The sequence below is a fragment of the Salvelinus fontinalis genome, chromosome 39 (genome assembly GCF_029448725.1).
Source record: "Salvelinus fontinalis isolate EN_2023a chromosome 39, ASM2944872v1, whole genome shotgun sequence".
Classification (NCBI taxonomy): Eukaryota; Metazoa; Chordata; class Actinopteri; order Salmoniformes; family Salmonidae; genus Salvelinus; species Salvelinus fontinalis.
This window is the reverse complement of record NC_074703.1, coordinates 19,440,159-19,461,402: the sequence shown is the minus strand read 5'-3', so window position 1 is coordinate 19,461,402 and position 21,244 is coordinate 19,440,159. Positions and strand designations below refer to the sequence as shown.

The window sequence follows — 21,244 nt, the reverse complement described above, 5'->3', positions numbered from 1 at the left end:
AAATATTTTCTGAGAACATTTTAAAGAGGAAACCCCACTGAAATGAAATGGCACGATGTCACTAACCCCTTTGTCTTCATATTAAACAATAACATATTCACCTTAAAACAACTAACAGTGCTCTTCCATAAAATATTATGTTCTCGTTGCTGATGTTTTTCTATTCATGTTGGCATGTTCATGTTTTTCCACGCTTTTCCAGAGACCCGTTAGAACTCTGTAAGGCCCACTAGGTGTTCTAGCTCCCCTGGTTGAGAACCATTGTTCCACAGCCTCCTGTCCCATCCTCATTTGAGGGAGAGCGACATTGTTTGAAACTCCACAACAAAGACCTGGAAGACTTTGAACAGGCATGGTTACACCCTGCCTTAGAAAAGCATAAATGAGTTTCATGAGGGAGGAAAAGGGACCATAATCACTGCAAGTCTGTAGAAGATTGATACTTTAACTCTACGTGACCTGCTTGTAAAATACACCGTTTTTAGTAGTAGGACTCAAGGAGAGAATTTACAGTGTGTCACTGAGTCTCTTATATGATATTCTTTCCATGAGTTCAGTGTGTGTGTAAATGTGTGTAAATGTATGAGCATGTTGATGTCTATTTGCTTTGCGTCTGTGACATAGTGTTCCGTGAACCTTGTGGACTCTGCTCCAGGATTCCTATGATTGGGTCCTACCTCTCTCATGGACACTCACGTTTTTTTAGGGGACGACCTGAATGTCGACATGATCAAAGAGTTCACATGAGTGGTGGCCTGCGGGTTACTGATTACTGCAGAATGGATGTTAGAGTTTCAGCCAATCAACATCCAGGATCCAAACTACCTGTGCTATAATGCCTCTTTAAGATAAAGGTTTGCTCTTCAACCAAAGTCCTGTCAGTGAAATCCTCTGCCGCTCTAACACATCTCTCCATCTCCTCGTGGGACCTCTGCTGCTGCACTGTTAAAAACTGGTATTTTTGTATTTTTTTTTATCAATATACTGTTCCTTGTGCTGGATAGTGTGTGTTGTACATAGTATGTTGACTGATTTGATTGGTAATTGGTAATAATGACTAGAGCAACAGGAAGAGAAAATGATTATGTAATGCTTAACCTGCGTAGCTGCACTGACATGTGTGTACCTAAGTGAATGTGATTCTACCAGAAGGTTTTGATAGTCACAGTAGTCAACCTCAGATCTCGCCGTCTGTCTGCCTGTAGGTCCGCTGGATCACTCTACATTTACCTGTGTCAACTGCAGAGGTCATCATGAGTGTTGAAAACAAGGCGCCCCGGGAGCCTTGCTGCTCCAAACTGAAGGTCAGTGTTTTAACTCATCTTCAGGGTATTCGGGGTAGTAAGGACGTATGCCTCCTAGTAGATGATGAAAAGAAATAGTCAAATTATATGTACTTGGGAAAGAAACATTTGGAACTTAATAGCGGTCCACACAGAACTTGCAAGGAGAACTTAACGGATGTCTCTTGAAAAATACATATCCCGGAAAGAGAAAAATAAATGTTCAATAAGATGAAATAAGCCTGATTGAAGTACTGGCCAGACAGGCAGAAACTAGGGAATAGTGCCATTCTCTCGTGGAAGCCTTATGTTCCACATAATAATGAAGACAACTAAGTAAGTAAATCAAGTATTGAGAGGCCACCTGTGTCATGTAAAAATCTTTCCAGCATGAAATAGTTCCCAGTTCAATAATTGCATGTGCGTATCTGTATGTGGATGGCTGAGCTCATGCGGATGTTTCTCTCACCCTTCCTTGCCCTTGATTTAGCTATCTAACTAACAAATATATGCACTGTCAATCAAAAAATGTGTGCCAAAAAAATATCTTCTCACATCAACCATTAGCACTTTGGTGCTCGAGTCCGGGTATTTATATGATGATCTCATGCCTCCAGAAGCTTCTGATTGGTCAGTGTCAATACTCCTTGTCACCATTGATTGGCAGATGTGTGAAGCTTAAGCGCTTGCCCACAGAATAGTTTTCAGAGTTTGAGGGAAGGTGTGAGAGGGAGGCATCCTCACGAGCTCAGTCATCCACATAAAGAGATACGCGTGCAATTATTGAACTGGCAACATTTTCACACTGTGAGAAATTTTACAGCATGACGTCACAATCAGAACAAGATCAGAATGATTGTGAACTATTTCACGCTGGGAAGATTTTTACATGACAGCCTGGCTGTTATATTTGCTGCTGTTGACTATGGCAAATGGGATTACAGTGATTGTGTAAACGTGTTCCATGGATAGCCTCTGACCCAGTCCTTTACCGACAGCTCTTTAATAGTTTATTCTCTGTACAGCTCAGGTTCAGTCTTTTAGAAAAAAACACCAACGGCAGATTGACTAACAAAAGAGCAAACAAACTCTTAACTATATCTGGACTGGAGGGGAGAGGGGCCAAATAGGCAAAAAGGTGATGTAGCCGGAGGGGTGGAGCGGGGGGGGGGGATTGGGGCAGACCTATAAAATGACAAAGCAGTTTTTCAACCTAAATATTTGGTTGACACACAGTGTTTGTATTTTTTCAGCCATACATACTGTACACACACACGCACTTATAGATCTATTTTATTTTTTATTTAACATTTATTTAATAGATAAATAATAGATGCGTACACAAGTTATTCCCTAGAACTGACTGTTATGATGGTCAATAACCTGTTACTTTGTCTGTTATGAATCCATAACTGAAGCGATATCAGCACATGGCTGGTTGACAACACCTTTTCCAAATGGGTCAGAGTCTTGTTGTCTGGGTATTATTCGTTGCTTTAGGATTGTCTTAAACTACAGTAGATGTCCTGTCGTATTAACAATCAACTGAATGTAGGAGAGTGGAAGTGGTGTCAAATAATCCATACTCATGTTTTCCGGACCCTTCAATGTTGTTTTGTTGTGCTCTGGGTAGATTTAGGATGTCAGTTTACCCTTCCCAAACCCCAACATTAACTATAATCTGGGAAACACAAATCTGGCTTCAGATCAACATCTAGACTCTAGGGACATTGCCTTCATCGAACTTTGCTTTGTGTTTATTTTCATAGCTGTTCCTGGTTTCCTTGTCCTTTGTGTACTTTGCAAAAGCCTTCGGGGGAAGCTACATGAAGAGTTCTATCACCCAGATAGAGAGACGCTTCGACATCCCCAGCTCACTCATAGGAGTCATCGATGGCAGCTTTGAAATTGGTAGGCCTAAATCCTAACGTCCTAAGTACTTAGTCCTAAGGTCTTGTTTTCCCAGGGCCCGAAATCAATAGATGATGTTTATTGATGTTGATGTTTAACATCAAACACTGGCCCTATATACGTGTCCTGAACATCTGAAAGTGTGTAAGCAGTGCAGTTAAAGGACTCCACCTAACCATACCATGTTTCTTTTTTTGTGTGGTCTTGCTGCACAACCAAAATTCCTCTGGGACAAATAAGTTTGAAAGTTAAAGCCCTGTAATGGGCTAGGTGGAATTTTCACCATTTTGCTCACAATCCTTTAAGAAACACATTACAAGAAGTATTGGGGTTGATTTGATTCGGAACAGTAAAAGCCTGTGCCCTGTGAGGTTTTGCCTTCTAACTTTAGCCCCATAAACATTACTCATTGGCTATATCATGGTTCTGTTCTCTCTCCTACCAGGTAACCTGCTGGTGATAGCATTTGTGAGTTACTTTGGGGCGAAGCTCCACAGGCCCAGACTGATAGGGATTGGCTGTCTCATCATGGCTGCTGGGGCCTTCCTCACTGCTCTGCCACACTTCTTCCAGGGACAGTAAGTCTACCTCTTATTTGGTTTATTGACTATCTCTAGACTGTTTATATTTGTGCGTAGTACATACATGTAAGTTAACATAAGGCGTGACAATAAAGAATTGAAAGAAAATCTTAACACTTCGAAAGAAGTGGTACAAAAAACAACAAAGGAAATGCTTGGGTATGAAGAAGGGACATGTGGCTTCTCAAAACCACCGTATCACTTTATAGAGGAAATATACATTTCATTTCTTTCCCATGCAGGTATGTATATGAAACAACCCTGTCACATATACCTGAGGAAAACACTACAGAAAGTATTCTGCCTTGTCTGGCCAACACCAGTCATCTGGTCATAAATGATCTGGATACAGCTGCGAGTAAAGCAGGTAACGAGTCAATCACCATCACTGCAGCATCAGTCTGGCTGAATCTGGGAACATAGTTCAATATATTATTCCAATGAATTTTAGTCTACGTACAGTATTAGCGCCAAACCAGATGAGGCTAGTGGGAGGAGCTATATGAGGACGGGCTCAATGGAATACATGGAATGGAATTAATGGAATGGTATCAAACATATGGAAACCACGACTCCGTTCCATTTATTCCATTCCAGCCATGACAATGAGCCCATTGTTCTATAGTTCCTCCCACTAGCCTCCACTGCGCCAATCTCAGATAAATGGTGTGTCACAGGTTAAAAGTGCCAGAGGCGTCACTACAGACCCGGGTTTGATTCCAGGCTGTGTCACAACTGGCCGTGACCAGGAGTCCCGTAGGGCGGCGCACAATTTGGCCCAGCGTCATCCGAGTTAGGGGAGGGTTTGGACGGGTTGGGCTTTACATGGCTCATTACAATGTTGGGGCGGGCCGGACTTTGGTCATCAGTCGAACAGTGTTTCCTCCGACACATTGGTGCAGCTGGCTGCCGGGTTGGGCGAGTGTTAAGATGCGTGGTTTGGCGGGTAATGTTTCGGAGAACGCATGACTCAACCTTCGCCTCTCCCGAGCCCGTTGGGGAGTTGCAGCGATGAGACAAGATCGCAATTGGATATCACGAAAATGGAGAGAAAAGTTAAAAAAATATAACAAATTGCCACAAGTTATTTTTTATGAAGCAGCACTGTGTATTCAAGACCATTTTACCCTTAATGACAAGAAAGTTTATCCTAATTGTATACCTTTTTTTCTGAATACTGGTCCTAAGAAACCAAAATGATGTACTTTTTTGTTTTTGTACTAGCCCTAACACACCTGATTTAAAGCAAAGGATTGATGAGTGGATTAGTTGAATCAAGTGTCTTATTGCTAGGACATAAACAAAAATATAGACCTATAAAAAAATGGACCTTTGAGTCCCCAGGATTAAGAAACCGTGTTGTGTGTTCCCACAGCGTGTGAGAAGGAGGCAGGCTCTTCCTTGTGGATCTATGTATTCCTGGGTAACATGCTGCGTGGGATTGGAGAGACGCCTGTCATGCCTTTAGGAGTGTCCTATCTGGACGACTACGCCAGAAAGGAGAACACTGCCATCTACCTTGGTTAGTAAAACACTTTTCAGGTGTACCATATCAACATTGGATGGTAAACCTCTTTTTATACCATACTGTGTCTCTTCAACCTCTTCCATACCACATCGCTCCCGGTTGAAGTTTCCCCTAGATGTCGGTCTCCTCAATCCTAAACTTAACCATTAGTGGGGAAATGAAAACTGACCCAAGATCAGCATCTTGGGGCAACTTCACTCAACACCTACCACTTGTATTGTGTAAACCTTGGTTAGAAACAATCTATTCAGACATTCCATATCAAAATCTGCCGTCCTACAAATACCGGTAGCTGACTTAGATGTCTCAGCTACAGCAAACCATATGGCAAACGAATATGGCCGAACCAACTTCAGTTAAATCTATTGTCTTTGCTGTTGATTGCTGCTTGAACTGTATCTGATCAACTCTCTCTGTCTCCTCTGCCTCAGCGTGTTTACAGACTGTTGGGATCCTGGGGCCCGTATTTGGCTTCATGTTTGGCTCCTTTTGTGCCAAAATCTATGTGGACATTGGCTCTGTGGATTTAGGTAACCGACCCTTGAATTAACAAATCCTACATTGTCTATTTTATGTAAGTTAGGACGTATTTATATGTGCACATCAATATTGTATTTATGGCGGGAATATGTGTTACTAATAATCATGTTGCATTTGCCTCGTTTATTAGTTACTAGTTATTAGTTACTTACTTGTTAATCCATCTATTTGGGTTGAATCTGAAGTTGATTAACTTCTATGATGTTGCTAAATCGTGTCAGAGGGTAGTTGTTTGTGTGGTTTGTTTGCGGAACGGTTTGGTCATCTCGAGTTTATTGGTTGGGACTTGTTGGGTGCTGAAGGTCATTTCTAAACATAGAGACATTTAAATCTGTTTGCATTAAGAGAAGAATTATCCTATCTACCTATAACAGTATATTTTTATCCACACAGCAAATTGGGCAGTGTTAACTTTGGTTGATTTCTCAATATAACATTTCTAATGTTAATTCAGGAGTTAAATTAACTCTGTAAGAGTTAAATTTAACACTCAGTGGTGTAAAATAACCCCAATGTTGATGTTAATAACCAGTTTTGAAACAAAAACCACACCCATCATTGTCATATTTCCTAGCATGCTCTATTACAGGGAGATTTTTTAGAATTGTTTGTTGCAATTTCTATATTTTTTAAATGTACATTGATTGATGAATTAACTTTATGCAATGTAAATATAAATAACATACATTGTTCTAAACTAATCCAATCTCTTACTTGGACTTATTTCACCCGTTACTGAAATGGTTGTTCATATTTAGATGCTTTAGGTACTGTCATATCTTTGTTTTCCCAACCCTGGCAATCATGCTGAATGCAGGTTGCGAGTGAATAACAATTCCAAATGTTGGATATTCTCATTCTGGCTGGATAGGAATTATAGGAATTACACATGACTTTGCAAGCCAGCATAATGTGACTTGCAGACCTGAAGTGGCCTGTAAAACCATGAGTTTCAGGCCACTGCATTAGGGTAAAACTAGGCCTTATGAAATACAGAGTATACAAAATATTATTTCATACTGTTCTTTCCATGATATAGACTGACCAGGTGAATCCAGGTGAACGCTACGATCCCACATTGATGGCACTTGTTAAATGCACTTCAATCAGTGTAAAAGAAGAGTAGGAGACAGGTTAAATAATGATTTTTAAGCCTTCAGACAATTGAGACATGGATTGTGTATTTGTGCCATTCAGAGGGTGAATGGGCAAGACAAAAGATGTAAGTGCCTTTGAACAGGGTATGGTAGTAGGTGCCAGGCGCACCAGTTTGTGTCAAGAACAGCAATGCTGTTGTGTTTTTCACACTCAACAGTTTCCCGTGTGTATCAATAATGGCCCACCACCCAAAGGACATCCAACCGACTTGACATAATTGTGGGAAGCATTGGAGTCAACATGGGCCAGCAGTTCTCAATATTAGCAAGGTGTTCTTAATGTTTTGTGCACTCATTATTGTCGTGTCTTAAAGAATTTGATTTTAACAAAAACATAATCACTTTGGATCTCACTTGGTGATGGTGACAAGACTGAAAATCAATGAACAACCATGTCTCTGTCACTAACATATACAGTCATGTGTGGTAACTACTCGAAAGGCACACTGGAAAATATGCAAACAGGACTTTACACTAAGCAAAGTGTTAATTTAACACTGAAAAGTGTGGACCCATATAGACACTGGAACAGTGTTAAATGTAAGAATCAGTGTTTATTCAACTGGAGAATTTGCTGTGTAGTAATGATGCTCCTTAGAGAGCTAAGATTACCAGGGATTTCTATAGAGCTAATTGAGCCATGTAGCTGATTCTCCACATTTTGAGCATTAACATTGATATTGACATTATTGCTATTTCAGATTATAATGGAATATGAATTCAGCAGCCCAGTTAGTTATTTTAAGGCAATGTCTGATCAACTGACCATGTTCACCCTCATATTCACTCACATCTGTATCTCTCTCCTACCCACAGCGAGCATCTCCATCAACCACAAGGACTCTCGCTGGGTGGGGGCCTGGTGGTTAGGCTTCCTGGTATCTGGCTTACTGATGCTCCTGGCTGGGATTCCATTTTGGTTCCTCCCCAATACTCTGGCTAAGCAGTGCAAGAGCCCCAGCAAAAAGAAACAGAAGGAGGACATACAGGCGAAGAGTTCCTCTGACACCTCAGAGGTGGAGCAGGAGCAGGGCAGTTTCCTACCAGAGGACAATACTGAGGAGGATGCACCACAGCCTGTCACCATGGCTGCCATGGCTAAAGGTATTGTGGGATTGATTCCATTTATACATTCCTAGTCCCTTCACCTAGCTTCAGAGAGGGTGGGATAGGTGTTGGAAAAAGTCATGGCTCCACCTTGCCCAAAGTTGTGTTTCTGCTAACTAACCTTCAGCTGTCCAATACTTTCAAATCTATGATCCCAGAGTTGTTAGGTGCTGGGGAAAGAGGCTAGTGACTAATGGAACTGAGGCGGCAGAATTCTTGCATTGTCTTCAATCATTGATGGACATTACAGCTTAGACAAACCTGATCCAGAGTCTGACCACTGACCCTTAACAGACCCCTAACCCCTGACCCCATTTAAGCACTAATTTATGTGAGACATAGGACCAAGCGTTGCTCAAGACTGACAACTTAGTGACAGTACAGACTCTGACTACAGCCAAATGATTACAAATGCCACATTCCATTGACCACATTTCATTATATGGTGGATACTGTACCTTATCTATGCCATTATACTAGAGTGATCAATGTATTGTTGAACATTTGATTTCCCTGCCTCCAACTATTTTGATGTTACTGAATATTACAATATGCCTTTCTGAATTGTGTTATTTCTTGTTATTTCCAGATTTTGCTCCGTCCCTGAAAAGGCTGTTCAGCAACAAAGTCTACCTGCTGATCATCCTGACGTCCGTGGTGGCTTTCAATGGCTTCATAGGGATGATCACCTTCAAACCCAAGTTCATGGAGCAGGTCTACGGGCAGTCTCCCTCCAAGGCAATCTTCTTGATAGGTAGGCTACAGTACAAGAGGCACACACACAGACACTTTCTCTCGCCTTCACTCAGAAGAAAGCCGAAGCCGTGCTGCCATTGAAAGAAAATGTGACTGAGATAAACATGACTAAAAGTGGGTGCATGTGTGGGCGGCAACTTTAAACTGAAAGAGCACTCTGTACTGTTATTAGATAGTACAGTGGCTAACCTGATTACTCACCACCACTTGTCAACGAGTATCTAGCTCATATTGTACATGACTGTCATGCAACACTTTTCCCACACAGCTTGTACTCTCAGCAGTAACCGTGCATTTAAAATAGTCTACTATGCATTAGTTTTACACATGCTAAACATTATAAATCATGCTGATACACATGTTTCCATCTATGCTCAACTACTTTCCTGACAGTCTTTACAAATCTTTCAATTTTGCCTGTTTTATGTTTTAAAATGTGATGCATGGCAAATGATTTGACCACTTTTGGGAAAGAAAGTACTACAAACTTGACCTGTCTGTCTCTGTCCAGGTTCGATGAACCTGCCTGCGGTGGCAGTTGGGGTCATCGTGGGAGGCTTGGTGATGAAGCGGTTCAAGCTGAGCGTTCTGGGAGCAGCCCGACTCTCCATCATGTCCTCCTTCCTCTCCTTCTGCCTCCTGCTCGTCCAGTACTTCCTACAGTGTGACAACTCAGAGGTGGCTGGCCTCACCATGACCTATCAAGGGTAAGTAGTGTAGTTCATGCAATATACAGTGCTGTCAGAAGGTATCCACAACCCTTGACTTTTTCCACATTGTGTTAGGTTACAGCCTGATTTTAAAATTGATTACATTGAGATTGTGTGTCTCTGGCCTACACACAATACCTCATAATGTCAAAGTGGAATTATGTTTTCACAATTTTTACGAATGACTTAAGAATGAAAAGATGTCTTGAATCATTAAGTATGCAACACCTTTGTTATGGCTAAATATGTTCAGGTGTACAAATTTGCTTAACAAGTCATAAAAAGTTGCATAGACTTACTCTGTCTGCAATAATAGTGTACCCCACACATACAATTAATTATCTGTAAGGTCGCTCAGTCAAGCAGTGAATTTCAAAAACAGATTCAACCACAAAGACCAGGGAGGTTTTTCCAATGCCTCGCAAAGGGCACCTATTGGTAGATGTGTAAAAATAAAAAAACACACATTCAATATCTCTTTTGAGCTTGGTGAAGTTATTCATTACTCTTTGGATGCTGTATCAATACACCCGGTCACTACAATTATACAGGCGTCCTTCCTAACTCAGTTGCCGGAAAGGAAGGAAACCGCTTAGGGATTTCACCATGAGGCCAATGGTGACATTAAAACAGTTACAGAATTGACTGGCTGTGGTAGGAGAAAACTTAGGATGGATCAACTGCATTGTAGTTACTCGACAATACTAACCTAATTCAGAGTGAAAAGAAGGAAGCTTGTACAGAATAAAAATGTTGCAACAAGGCACTAAAGTAATACTGCAAAAAATGTGGCAAAGCAATACATTTTTTGTTGTGAATAACAAACATTATTATATTTGGGGACAAATCCAATAAAACACATTACGCAAGGACAAACCTAAAACATAAGGCCAAATCTACACTGTAGTTGCTTACCAATAAGACAGTGAATGTTCCTGAGTGGCAAGACACGGAAACGGTTGTTTAGCAATGATCAACAATCAATTTGAAAGAGTTAAGAATTTTGAAAAGAATAAATGGGCAAATGTTGTACAATCTAGGTGTGGAAAGCTCTTTGAGACTTGGCCAGAAAGACTCACAGCTGTAATCGCTGCCAAAGAGGCTTCTACAAAGTATTCATTCAGGGGTGTGAATACTTATGTAAATTAGATATTTCTGTATTTAATTTTCAATACATTTTCAAAAATGCCTACCAATGCCTACCTTCGTCATAATGGTGTATTGTGTGTAAAAAGTATATATAAACTCAACAAAAAGAAGAAACGTCCTTTTTTCAGGACCCTGTCTTTCAAAGATAATTCATAAAAATTCAAATAACTTCACAGATCTTCATTGTAAAGGGTTTAAACACTGTTTCCCATGCTTGTTCAATGAATCATAAACAATTAATGAACATGCACCTGTGGAACGGTCGTTAAGACACTTACAGCTTACAGACAATTAAGGTCACAGTGACACTAAATAGGCCTTTCTACTGACTCTGAAAAACACCAAAAGAAAGATTCCCAGGGTCCCTGCTCATTTGCGTGAACGTGCCTTAGGCATGCTGCAAGAAGGCATGAGGACTGTAGATGTGGCCAGGGTAATAAATGTCAATGTCCTGTGGCAGACCAGGGGGTTTGGTCAAGACGTTTACCCAGATCAGACACGGACAGAGCAGGATTAGCTCAGTTTCAAGGGTGTTTATTTAAATAATAGTTCAAAAAAGAAAAGGATAGGTCTCCCCCATGAGACCCGCTCCGGGATACCTTCTTCAGGGCTCCGGGTCTGGCTGCATCCTGTTTGGCACACAAACTCAAATTCCCTCGTTTCCGCTCGGGCACCGCCTCCAACTACACGGAAGTCACCTTACTTCCCCCAGTCCCCTTGTGTGCTGGCCTTCTGGCAGCTTTATGGGCCTTGCACAGCTGGTGAACAATCCGCCCTTGTTTACTCACCAGCTCCCAATCAGCCCCAATTAGTCATGGCTGGGGAGCCCGTCGAGACCTGGCACGTCCAGCAGATGGAGCCATCGCCTCGTGATGTATACTCCATCCGCTAACAGGCCTCGACGAGTCTCCCCCTGGTGGCTGACCTGCTGTACGCCACAATCCGTACTGTGAGACGCCTAAGACAGCAGTACAGGGAGACAGGACAGACAGTGGATTGCCCTCGCAGTGGCAGACCACGTGTAACAACACCTGCACAGGATCGGTACATCTGAACATCACACCAGCGGGACAGGTACAGGATGGTAACAACAACTGCCGAGATACACCAGGAACGCACAATCCCTCCATCAGTGCTCAGACTGTCCGCAATAGGCTGAAACAGTCTGGACTGAGGGCTTGTAGGCCTGTAAGGCAGGTCCTCACCACCGTCGTTGGACAAGACAGGACTGGCAAAAAGTGCTCTTCACTGACGAGTCGTGGTTTTGTCTCACCAGGAGTGATGGCCGGATTCGCGTTTATCGTCGAAGGAATGAGCGTTACACCGAGACCTGTACTCTGGAGCGGGATTGATTTGGAGGTGGCGGGGCCATCATGGTCTGGGGCGGTGTGTCACAGCATCATCGGACTGAGCTTGTTGTCATTGCAGGCAATCTCAAAGCTGTGCGTTACAGGGAAGATATCCTCCTCCCTCATGTGGTACCCTTCTTGCAGGCTCATCCTGACATGACCCTCCAGCATGACAATGTCACCAGCCATACTGCCCATTCTGTGTGTGATTTCCTGCAAGACAGGAATGTCAGTGTTCTGCCATGGCCAGTGAAGAGCCCGGATCTCAATCCCATTGAGCAAGTCTGGGACCTGTTGTATCAGAGGGTAAAGGCTAGGGCCATTCCCCCCAGAAATGTCCAGGAACTTGCAGGTGCCTTGGTGGAAGAGTGGGGTAACATCTCACAGCAAGAACTGGCAAATCTGGTGCAGTCCATGAGGAGGTGATGCACTGCAGTACTTAATGCAGCTGGTGGCCACACCAGATACTGACTGTTACTTTTGACCCCCCCCCCCCCCTTTTGTTCAGGGACACATTATTCCATTTCTGTTAGTCACATGTCTGTGGAACTTGTTCAGTTTGTGTCTCAGTTGTTGAATCTTGTTATGTTCATACAAATATTTACACGTTAAGTTTGCTGAAAATTAACACAGTTGACAGTGAGAGGACTTTTCTTTTTTTGCTGAGTTCATATTATTCCATTTTGAATTCAGGCTCTAACACAGCAAAATGCGGAAAAAGTCAAGGGAATACTTTATGAAAGCACTGTAAAGGTTAGGGTTAGGGTAAGTTCCTCTCCTGCCTCCTGCTCATCCAATACTTCCTACAGTGTGACAACCCAAGAAGTGGGTTACCAAGGGTAAATACTGTAGTTCATATTGCGTAAATAGAGTAAATTAATTTGTAGAAATGTAATAGCTGGACACTTAGCGTTTATACAGTGATTCTAAGAGAAGGCATGAAGCACAGTGTGAGTGTGCTTCATCAAATATTATATTTGGATTGCTACACAATCAGATTTTGCTTGACTATTACTATTGCTACTGATTTAGATAATATAAGATAACAAAATACAAACTTGATCTTTGTCTTTGTGGTCATTATCGTTGCACGAGCACTGCCTTGTAAAACAATAAACACAAGACATTGTCACACTTTTGACTCAAAGCCACATTGTTACCTTTATCCCCCAGTGCTACAGCAGTGTCTTACCAGCAGGAGAACTTGCTGTCTCAGTGTAACATGGGCTGCTCCTGTTCCCTGAAACACTGGGACCCTGTGTGTGCCAGAAATGGCATCACCTACGCCTCCCCCTGTCTTGCTGGCTGCCAGACCTCCACGGGCGTAGGCAAGGAGATGGTAAGACATCTCCTGACTAAATGTCTAAATGTGTTCCGAGTTACTCTCAACTCCTCCTGCCTTGTTTATTAACACACACATCTCTCTGTTGTTACAGAAGTCTCTGTTTCCATAGGGACAACATATGAGTGTAGAACTCCAGTGAAGACTTCGGAATGTTATATACTATACCACACAATCCGTTGCGTTAGTACTGGGCTGGAGCCAAAACCTGCGCACCTTGTGGGTCAAACCCATAACCAACTTTGATGAATTTAAAGTCACTATTTCTCCTTCTGTTTTTCCTTCTCCTTCCTCTGTTCCACAGGAGTTCCATAACTGCACATGTATGCAGGAGCATATGGCTCCACCAACCAACATGTCCGCCATCTTGGGCCAGTGCCCCAGGAAGAGTGATTGTGACAGGATGTTTAAGTTCTACATGGCTGTCTCTGTCCTGGGGGCCTTCGTCTCTGCCTGCGGGGGCACATCTGGATATATCGTACTGCTCAGGTAAGACAAGACAATAGGATGGATGGAACTGCCCAGTGGTGGAAACAGTACCCAATTGTCATATTTGAGTAGAAGTAAAGATACCTTAATTAAAATGGCTCAAGTTAAAGTGAAAGTCACCCAGTAAAATACTTCTTGAGTAAAAGTCTAAAAGTATTTGGTTTGAAATATACTTAAGTATTGAAAGCACATGTAATTGCAAAATTATACTTAAGTATCAAAAGTAAAAAATAATTTCAAATTCCTTATGTTAAGCAAACATTCCAACACTCAGACATGATTCTGAGTGTCTGCCAGATCAGAGGCAGTAGGGATAACCAGGGATGTGTTCTTGTTAAGTGAAAAGTACATTATATTCATTAGGAATGTAGTGAAGTAAAAGTTGTCAAAAATATAAATAGTAAAGTACAGATACCCCTAAAAACCACTTAAGTAGTACTTTTTAACTTTACACAACTGAAACTGCCCACCTGTGATTGGAATCGCTTTTGTATTGTTCTTGTTGCTTTTGTTTTGTTTCAGATCTATACACCCCGATTTAAAATCACTGGCTCTTGGGATGCATACATTGATAGGCAGAACTCTGGGTAAGTAAGATACATTTTTTGAGGGTATGAACAATCTTAGAACCTTGTGGAACATTCTCAAAATGTTCTATTTTCTTTCAATGTCTTTGGTTGAGGAACTTGAGAAAGAAAAACACTTCAGTAACTTATGTGTGTGCTTGCAGGTGGAATCCCTCCCCCTATCTACTTTGGAGCTTTGATTGACAGGACGTGTCTGAAGTGGGGATTAAAGCGATGTGGGGGTCAAGGAGCATGCAGACTCTACGACTCACATGCATTCAGGTACAGTCAACTGAACTCAACTGATAAATGGATGGATGGACTTTATTATAACTTCTTATGGCTGAAATCCCGTTAACGGGATGATATGACAACAGCCAGTGAAAGTGCAGGGCGCCAAATTCAAACAACAGAAATCTCATAATTAAAATTCCTCAAACATACATGTATTTTATACCATTTTAAAAGGTAATCTTGTTGTCAATCCCACCAAAGTGTCCGATTTCAAATTGGCTTTTCAGCGAAAGCACCACAAACGATTATGTTTGTAACGATCGTCTAATGCCTCCTCCTCGGACGAGGAGGAGGAGTAAGGGTCGGACCAAAATGCAGCGTAGGTTGAATCCATAATGATTTATTATAACAAGACGAAACACGATGAACACTTGAATAAACTCAAAACAACAAAACGACGTAGACAGACCTGAACATGTGAACTTACATAAACAAGAAGAACGCACGAACAGAAACAGACTATATACACGAACGAAAACGAAACAGTCCCGTGTCGTGCGACATACACAGACACGGAAGACAATCACCCACAAACAAACAATGTGAACAGCCTACCTTTATATGGTTCTCAATCAGAGGAAACGTCAAACACCTGTCCCTGATTGAGAACCATATAAGGCTTATACCAATGAACCTAAACATAGAAACACATAACATAGACTACCCACCCAGCTCACGTCCTGACCGACCAAACTGAACCTCAAGGGGAGGGTCTGGGTGGCGGCTCCGGCGCAGGACGAGGACACCACTCCACCATTGTCTTTGTCCCCCTCCTTAGCGTCCTCCGAGTGGCGATCCTCGCCCCCGACCCTGGTCTAGGAACCTTAACACGGGTCCCCCCTAGATAACTCAGGACATAGAGGTAGCTCAGGACAGAGAGGTAGCTCAGGACAGAGAGGTAGCTCAGGACAGAGAGGTAGCTCAGGACAGAGAGGTAGCTTAGGACAGAGAGGTAGCTTAGGATAGAGGGGCAACTCTGTACTACTGGCAGCTCCGGGCTGAGGGGCAGCTCCGGGCTGAGGGGCAGCTCCGGGCTGAAGGCCAGCTCATGACTGGAGGGCAGCTCATGACTGGAGGGCAGCTCATGACTGAAGGGCAGCTCATGACTGGAGGACGGCTCATGACTGGAGGACGGCTCATGACTGAAGGGCGGCTCATGACTGAAGGGCGGCTCATGACTGGAGGGCAGCTCATGACTGAAGGGCAGCTCATGACTGAAGGGCAGCTCATGACTGGAAGGCAGCTCTGGCGGATCCTGGCTGGCAGGCTCTGGCGGATCCTGGCTGGCTGGCTCTGGCGGATCCTGGCTGGCTGGCTCTGGCTGCTCATTGCTGGCTGGCGGCTCTTGCTGCTCATTGCTTGCTGGCAGCTCTGGCTGCTCATGGCTTGCTGGCGGCTCTGGCTGCTCATGGCTGGCTGGCGGCTCTGGCTGCTCATGGCTGGCTGGCGGCTCTGGCTGCTCATGGCTGGCTGGCGGCTCTGGCTGCTCATGGCTGGCTGGCGGCTCTGGCTGCTCATGGCTGGCTGGCGGCTCTGGCTGCTCATGGCTGGCTGGCGGCTCTGGCTGCTCCTGTCTGGCGGAAGGCTCTGGCTGCTCCTGTCTGGCGGAAGGCTCTGGCGGCTCCTGTCTGGCGGACGGCTCTGGCGGCTCCTGTCTGGCGGACGGCTCTGGCGGCTCCTGTCTGGCGGACGGCTCTGGCGGCTCATGACAGACGGGCGGCTTTGAAGGCTCAGTACAGACGGGCGGCTTTGCAGGCTCAGTACAGACGGGCAGTTCATGCCGCGCTTGGCAGACGGACAGTTCAGACGGCGTTGGGCAGACGGGCAGTTCAGGCGCCGTATGGCAGACGGGCAGTTCAGGCGCCGCTGGGCAGACGCCAGACTCCGGCCGGCTGAGGCGCACTGTAGGCCTGGTGCGTGGTGCCGGAACTGGAGGTACCGGGCTAAGGACACGCACCTTCAGGCTAGTGCGGGGAGCAGCAACAGGACGCACAGGACTCTGGAGGCGCACACGAGACTTAGTGCGTGGTGTAGCCACTAGTGATAATGGGCAGGAGACACGCACCATAGGGCTAGTGCGTGGAGGAGGAACAGGGCTCTGAAGACGCACAGGAGGCTTGGTGCGTGGTGCTAGCACTGGTGGTACTAGGCTGGGGACACGCATCTCAGGGCTAGTGCGGGGAGCAGTAACAGGACGCACAGGACTCTGGAGACGCACAGGAGGCTTGGTGCGTGGTGTAGGCACTGTTTTAACCAGACGGCTAGCACGCACCTCAGGACGAGTATGGAGAGCTGTTCCCGGTGACATCAACTCACCAACACGTTCAGTCGGACGGATGTCCTGCCTCATGCACCAAACCAGTACATCCCTCATAACTCTCTCCTCCAATTTCCCCATTAACTCCTTCACTGTCTCTGCGTCACTCACCTCCAATACCGCCCTCACCGGCTCCTTACGGTAAGCAGGAGGACTTGGCTCAAGTCTCCTGACTGACCCAACTACACTCCCCGATAGCCCCCACCAAGACATTTTTGGGTTTGACTCGCGGGCTTCCAGCCTCGTTTCCGTGCTGCCTCCTCATATCGCCGCCTCTCAGCTGCCTCCAGCTCTTCTTTGGGGCGCCGATATTCTCCTGGCTGTGCCCATGGACCTTTTCCGTCCAATATTTCCTCCCATGTCCATGAATCCTGCGATCGCTGTTGCTTTCTCCCACGCCGCTTGGTCCTTGGTTGGTGGGTGATTCTGTAACGATCGTCTAATGCCTCCTCCTCGGACGAGGAGGAGGAGTAAGGGTCGGACCAAAATGCAGCGTAGGTTGAATCAATAATGATTTATTATAACAAGACGAAACACGTTGAACACTTGAATAAACTCGAAACAACAAAACGACGTAGACAGACCTGAACATGTGAACTTACATAAACACGAAGAACGCACGAACAGGAACAGACTACATACACGAACGAAAACGAAACAGTCCCGTGTGGTGCGACATACACAGACACGGAAGACAATCACCCACAAACAAGCAATGTGAACAGCCTACCTTTATATGGTTCTCCATCAGAGGAAACGTCAAACACCTGTCCCTGATTGAGAACCATATAAGGCTAATACCAATGAACCTAAACATAGAAACACATAACATAGACTACCCACCCAGCTCACGTCCTGACCAACTAAACAAAGTAAAACGAAGGCAAATAAGGTCAGGAACGTGACAATGTTAGGTCACCACCAACTCACAGAAAAATTCAGCCATTTTTCCAGCCAAAGACAGGAGTCACAAAAAGCACAAATAGAGATAAAATTAATCACTAACCTTTTGATGACCTTCATCAGATGACACTCATAGGACTTCATGTTACACAATACATATGTCTTGTTCGATTAAGTTCATATTTATATCCAAAAACCTCAGTTTACATTGGCGCCATGTTCAGAAATGCCTCCAAAATATCCGGAGAAATTGCAGAGAGCCACGTCAAATAACAGAAGTACTCATTATAAACTTTGATGGAAGATACATGTTTTACATATAATTAAAGATACACTTGTTCTTAATGCAACCGCTGTGTCAGATTTCAAAAAGCTTTACGGCAAACACAATATTCAATCATCTGAAAACAGCGTTCAGGCACAAAAGCAAGCCATACAGTTACCCGCCAAATTGTGCAGTCAACAAAACTCATAAAAAGCATTATAAATCTTCACTTATCTTTGCTGATCTTCGTCAGAATGCACTCCCAGGACTCCCACTTCCAAAATAAATGTTTGTTTTGATCGGTAATGTCCATCATTTATGTCCAAATAGCTATTTTTGTAGCGTGTTTGGTAAACAAATCCGTTTACCATCCGTTTAACGTCAGGAAGCGCGTTCACTAAAAGCTGACAAAATGTCAAAAAGCTCCGTAACAGTCAGTAGAAACATGTCAAACAATGTATTGAATCAATCTTTAGAATGTTTTTAACATAAATCTTGAATAACGTTCCAACCGGAGAATTTCATTGACTTCAGATGAGCGATGGAACAGAGCTCCCTCTCATGTGAACGCGCATAGTGAAAGCATGGTCAGGTCATGGCAGACCCGACTAATTCCCCTCTCATTCGGCCCCCCTTCACAGTAGAGGCATCAGACAAGGTTCTACAGACTGTTGGCCACTAGTGGAAGCCGTAGGAAGTGCAAACTCATCCAAATCTCGCTGTGATTTCAATAGGATCTTGGTTGAAAATCGACCAGTCTAAGAATTCCCACTTCCTGTTTGGATTTTCTTAGGTTTTTGCCTGCCATATGAGTTCTGTTATACTCACAGACATAATTCAAACAGTTTTAGAAACTTCAGAGTGTTTTCTTTCCAATACTAATAATAATATGCATTTATTAGCAACTATGACTGAGGAGCAGGCCATTTACTCTGGGCACCTCTCTGCACCTTTCATCCAAGCTACTCAATACTGCCCCTGCAGCCATAAGAAGATAACCTCTGTCCCTTCTCTCCCCCATAGAATAACGTTCCTGGGTCTGGTCTATTGTCTATACGGCATGGCCAACCTGCTGTGGTGGGTGCTGTACCTGCAACTGTCCAAGCGGCAGAAGAAGTTGGAACTGCGAAGCCAGGCCAAGGCTACCGCCCTGGAGGCCAATGGGAACAACAATCCCAATGGACATGCCATGGTCAGCATCTTTAAGAACAATGATGACCTGGACAGGGACAGTGAGAGCACCATCTGAGATACCAAAGAGATTTCCAAAACAAATGGTTTTTGATCCTGTATTGTGCCATGCCCATGATCCACCTGAAGTGTTTTGGGGTATTTGGTGACTTGTCAAATGAACAAGTCAATTTTTTGCCACAACTCGGTACAGTCTTAAGCCAAGACCCAGTACATTGGTAGGAATTGGTCGCTATTTGTGAAACTGATTTTGCTGCTAGATCTCATCGACCAAAGCCCTGATATATTTACCATCCTCTCAATGTTATTAATGCAGTATTCAAAATATGAGATCCCAATGAAGTATTCCTCCCATATGAGTTATTATGAATAGTTTGCCAACCACAGGCCGCACCTATTACGTGTCTCTATCTCTCCCTCTCCCATCCGAGGGACCCTTGTACATACTATAAACAAGAAACCTCTTACAAGTTCTTTCGAAACTTGATTTCTGGCCTATTTTGATTTCTCTCTTGTTATATACAGTGCCTTGCAAAAGTATTCAGACCCATTGTATTTCTTCACATTTTATTGTGTTACAAAGTGGATTAAAATGTATGTAAAAACATTTGTGGGGTCAACAATCTACACAAAAAATGTGAAGCAACGTGACAACAAGGGGATGCAAAAATTTGAGCATAATACCATGACACTACACTGTTGGATTCGAAATGATGAACATTGAGATATTGAAGACATGATATATCAGACGCATAGTATATTAAAACCTCTCTGGGATAGGTGGGACGCTTGCGTCCCACTTGGCCAATAGCCAGGGAAAATGTAGAGCGCCAAATTCAAAAACATTATATTAAATCAAACTTTCATTAAATCATTTGGTAAGATACCAAATTAAAGCTACACTCATTGTGAATCCAGCCAACATGTCAGATTTCAAAAAGGCTTTTCGGCGAAAGCATAAGATGCTATTATCTGATGATAGCACAACAGTAAACAAAGAGAGAGTAGCATATTTCAACTGCAGGCGCAACACAAAACGCAGAAATAAAATATAAATCATGCCTTACCTTTGACAAATGGTCCTTTTGTTCGATTAATTCCGTCCATATATATCCAAATTGTCCATTTATTTGGCGCGTTTGATCCAGAAAAAAACAGCTTCCAATTTGCGCAACGTCACTACAAAATATCTCAAAAATTACCTCTAAACTTTCCCAAAACATTTCAAACTACTTTTGTAATACAACTTTAGGTATTTTTAAACGTTAATAATCGATCAAATTGAAGACGGGTCTATCTGTTTTCAATACAGGAGGACAACAAACTAACGCTACTTTTCTAGTCTTGCACAACTCTCAAACAGTACACATAACGTTACACTGATTCCAGATGGCCGTACTTCTTCATTTCACAAAGGAATAACCTAAACCTATTTCCAAAGACTGGTGACATCCAGTGGAAGCGGTAGGAACTGCAAACAGGTTGATTAGAAATCTAGTATCCCAATGAAAACTCATTGAACAGACAGTGACCTAAAAAAAAAAAATATATATGAATGGTTAGTCCTCTGGGTTTTGCCTGCTACATAAGTCCAGATCTACTAATAATATGCATATCTTATATTCTGGGGATGAGTAGAAGGAAGTTGAAATTGGGCACGCTATTTATCCAAAAGTGAAAATGCTGCCCCTTATCCTAGAGAAGTTAAGGAGTGAGATCTGTAGAAAGACAGAGTGGCTGTGGAATGTGCTGGGAGGAAATCAAAGGATTGCTACAGGGGAGGCAGATGGACATCTGTGGACTAGG

At 43.5% G+C, this 21,244-nt stretch overlaps 1 protein-coding gene across 1 annotated transcript; it reads left to right on the top strand.

The window, feature by feature from the left end:
• Nucleotides 1–443: 443 nt before the first annotated feature.
• slco1d1 (solute carrier organic anion transporter family, member 1D1) lies at nt 444–20,045 on the top strand. The gene is made up of 15 exons (XM_055905804.1): nt 444–955; nt 1,206–1,304; nt 3,053–3,194; nt 3,640–3,772; nt 4,018–4,142; nt 5,151–5,297; nt 5,735–5,833; nt 7,817–8,104; nt 8,697–8,861; nt 9,375–9,570; nt 13,245–13,410; nt 13,718–13,902; nt 14,425–14,489; nt 14,633–14,750; nt 19,271–20,045. The coding sequence occupies exons 2-15, from the start codon at nt 1,254–1,256 to the stop codon at nt 19,494–19,496; spliced, it is 2,106 nt and encodes a 701-aa protein (XP_055761779.1). The 5' UTR covers nt 444–955; nt 1,206–1,253; the 3' UTR covers nt 19,497–20,045.
• Nucleotides 20,046–21,244: the final 1,199 nt, after the last annotated feature.

Excerpts from the sequence above, each read along its gene's own strand:
- slco1d1 (XM_055905804.1), top strand. The coding sequence starts at position 1,254 with ATGAGTGTTGAAAACAAGGCGCCCCGGGAGCCTTGCTGCTCCAAACTG. Across the intron at positions 4,143-5,150 it reads TACAGCTGCGAGTAAAGCAG|CGTGTGAGAAGGAGGCAGGC; the intron begins GTAACGAGTCAA and ends GTGTTCCCACAG. Across the intron at positions 14,490-14,632 it reads ATTGATAGGCAGAACTCTGG|GTGGAATCCCTCCCCCTATC; the intron begins GTAAGTAAGATA and ends GTGTGCTTGCAG.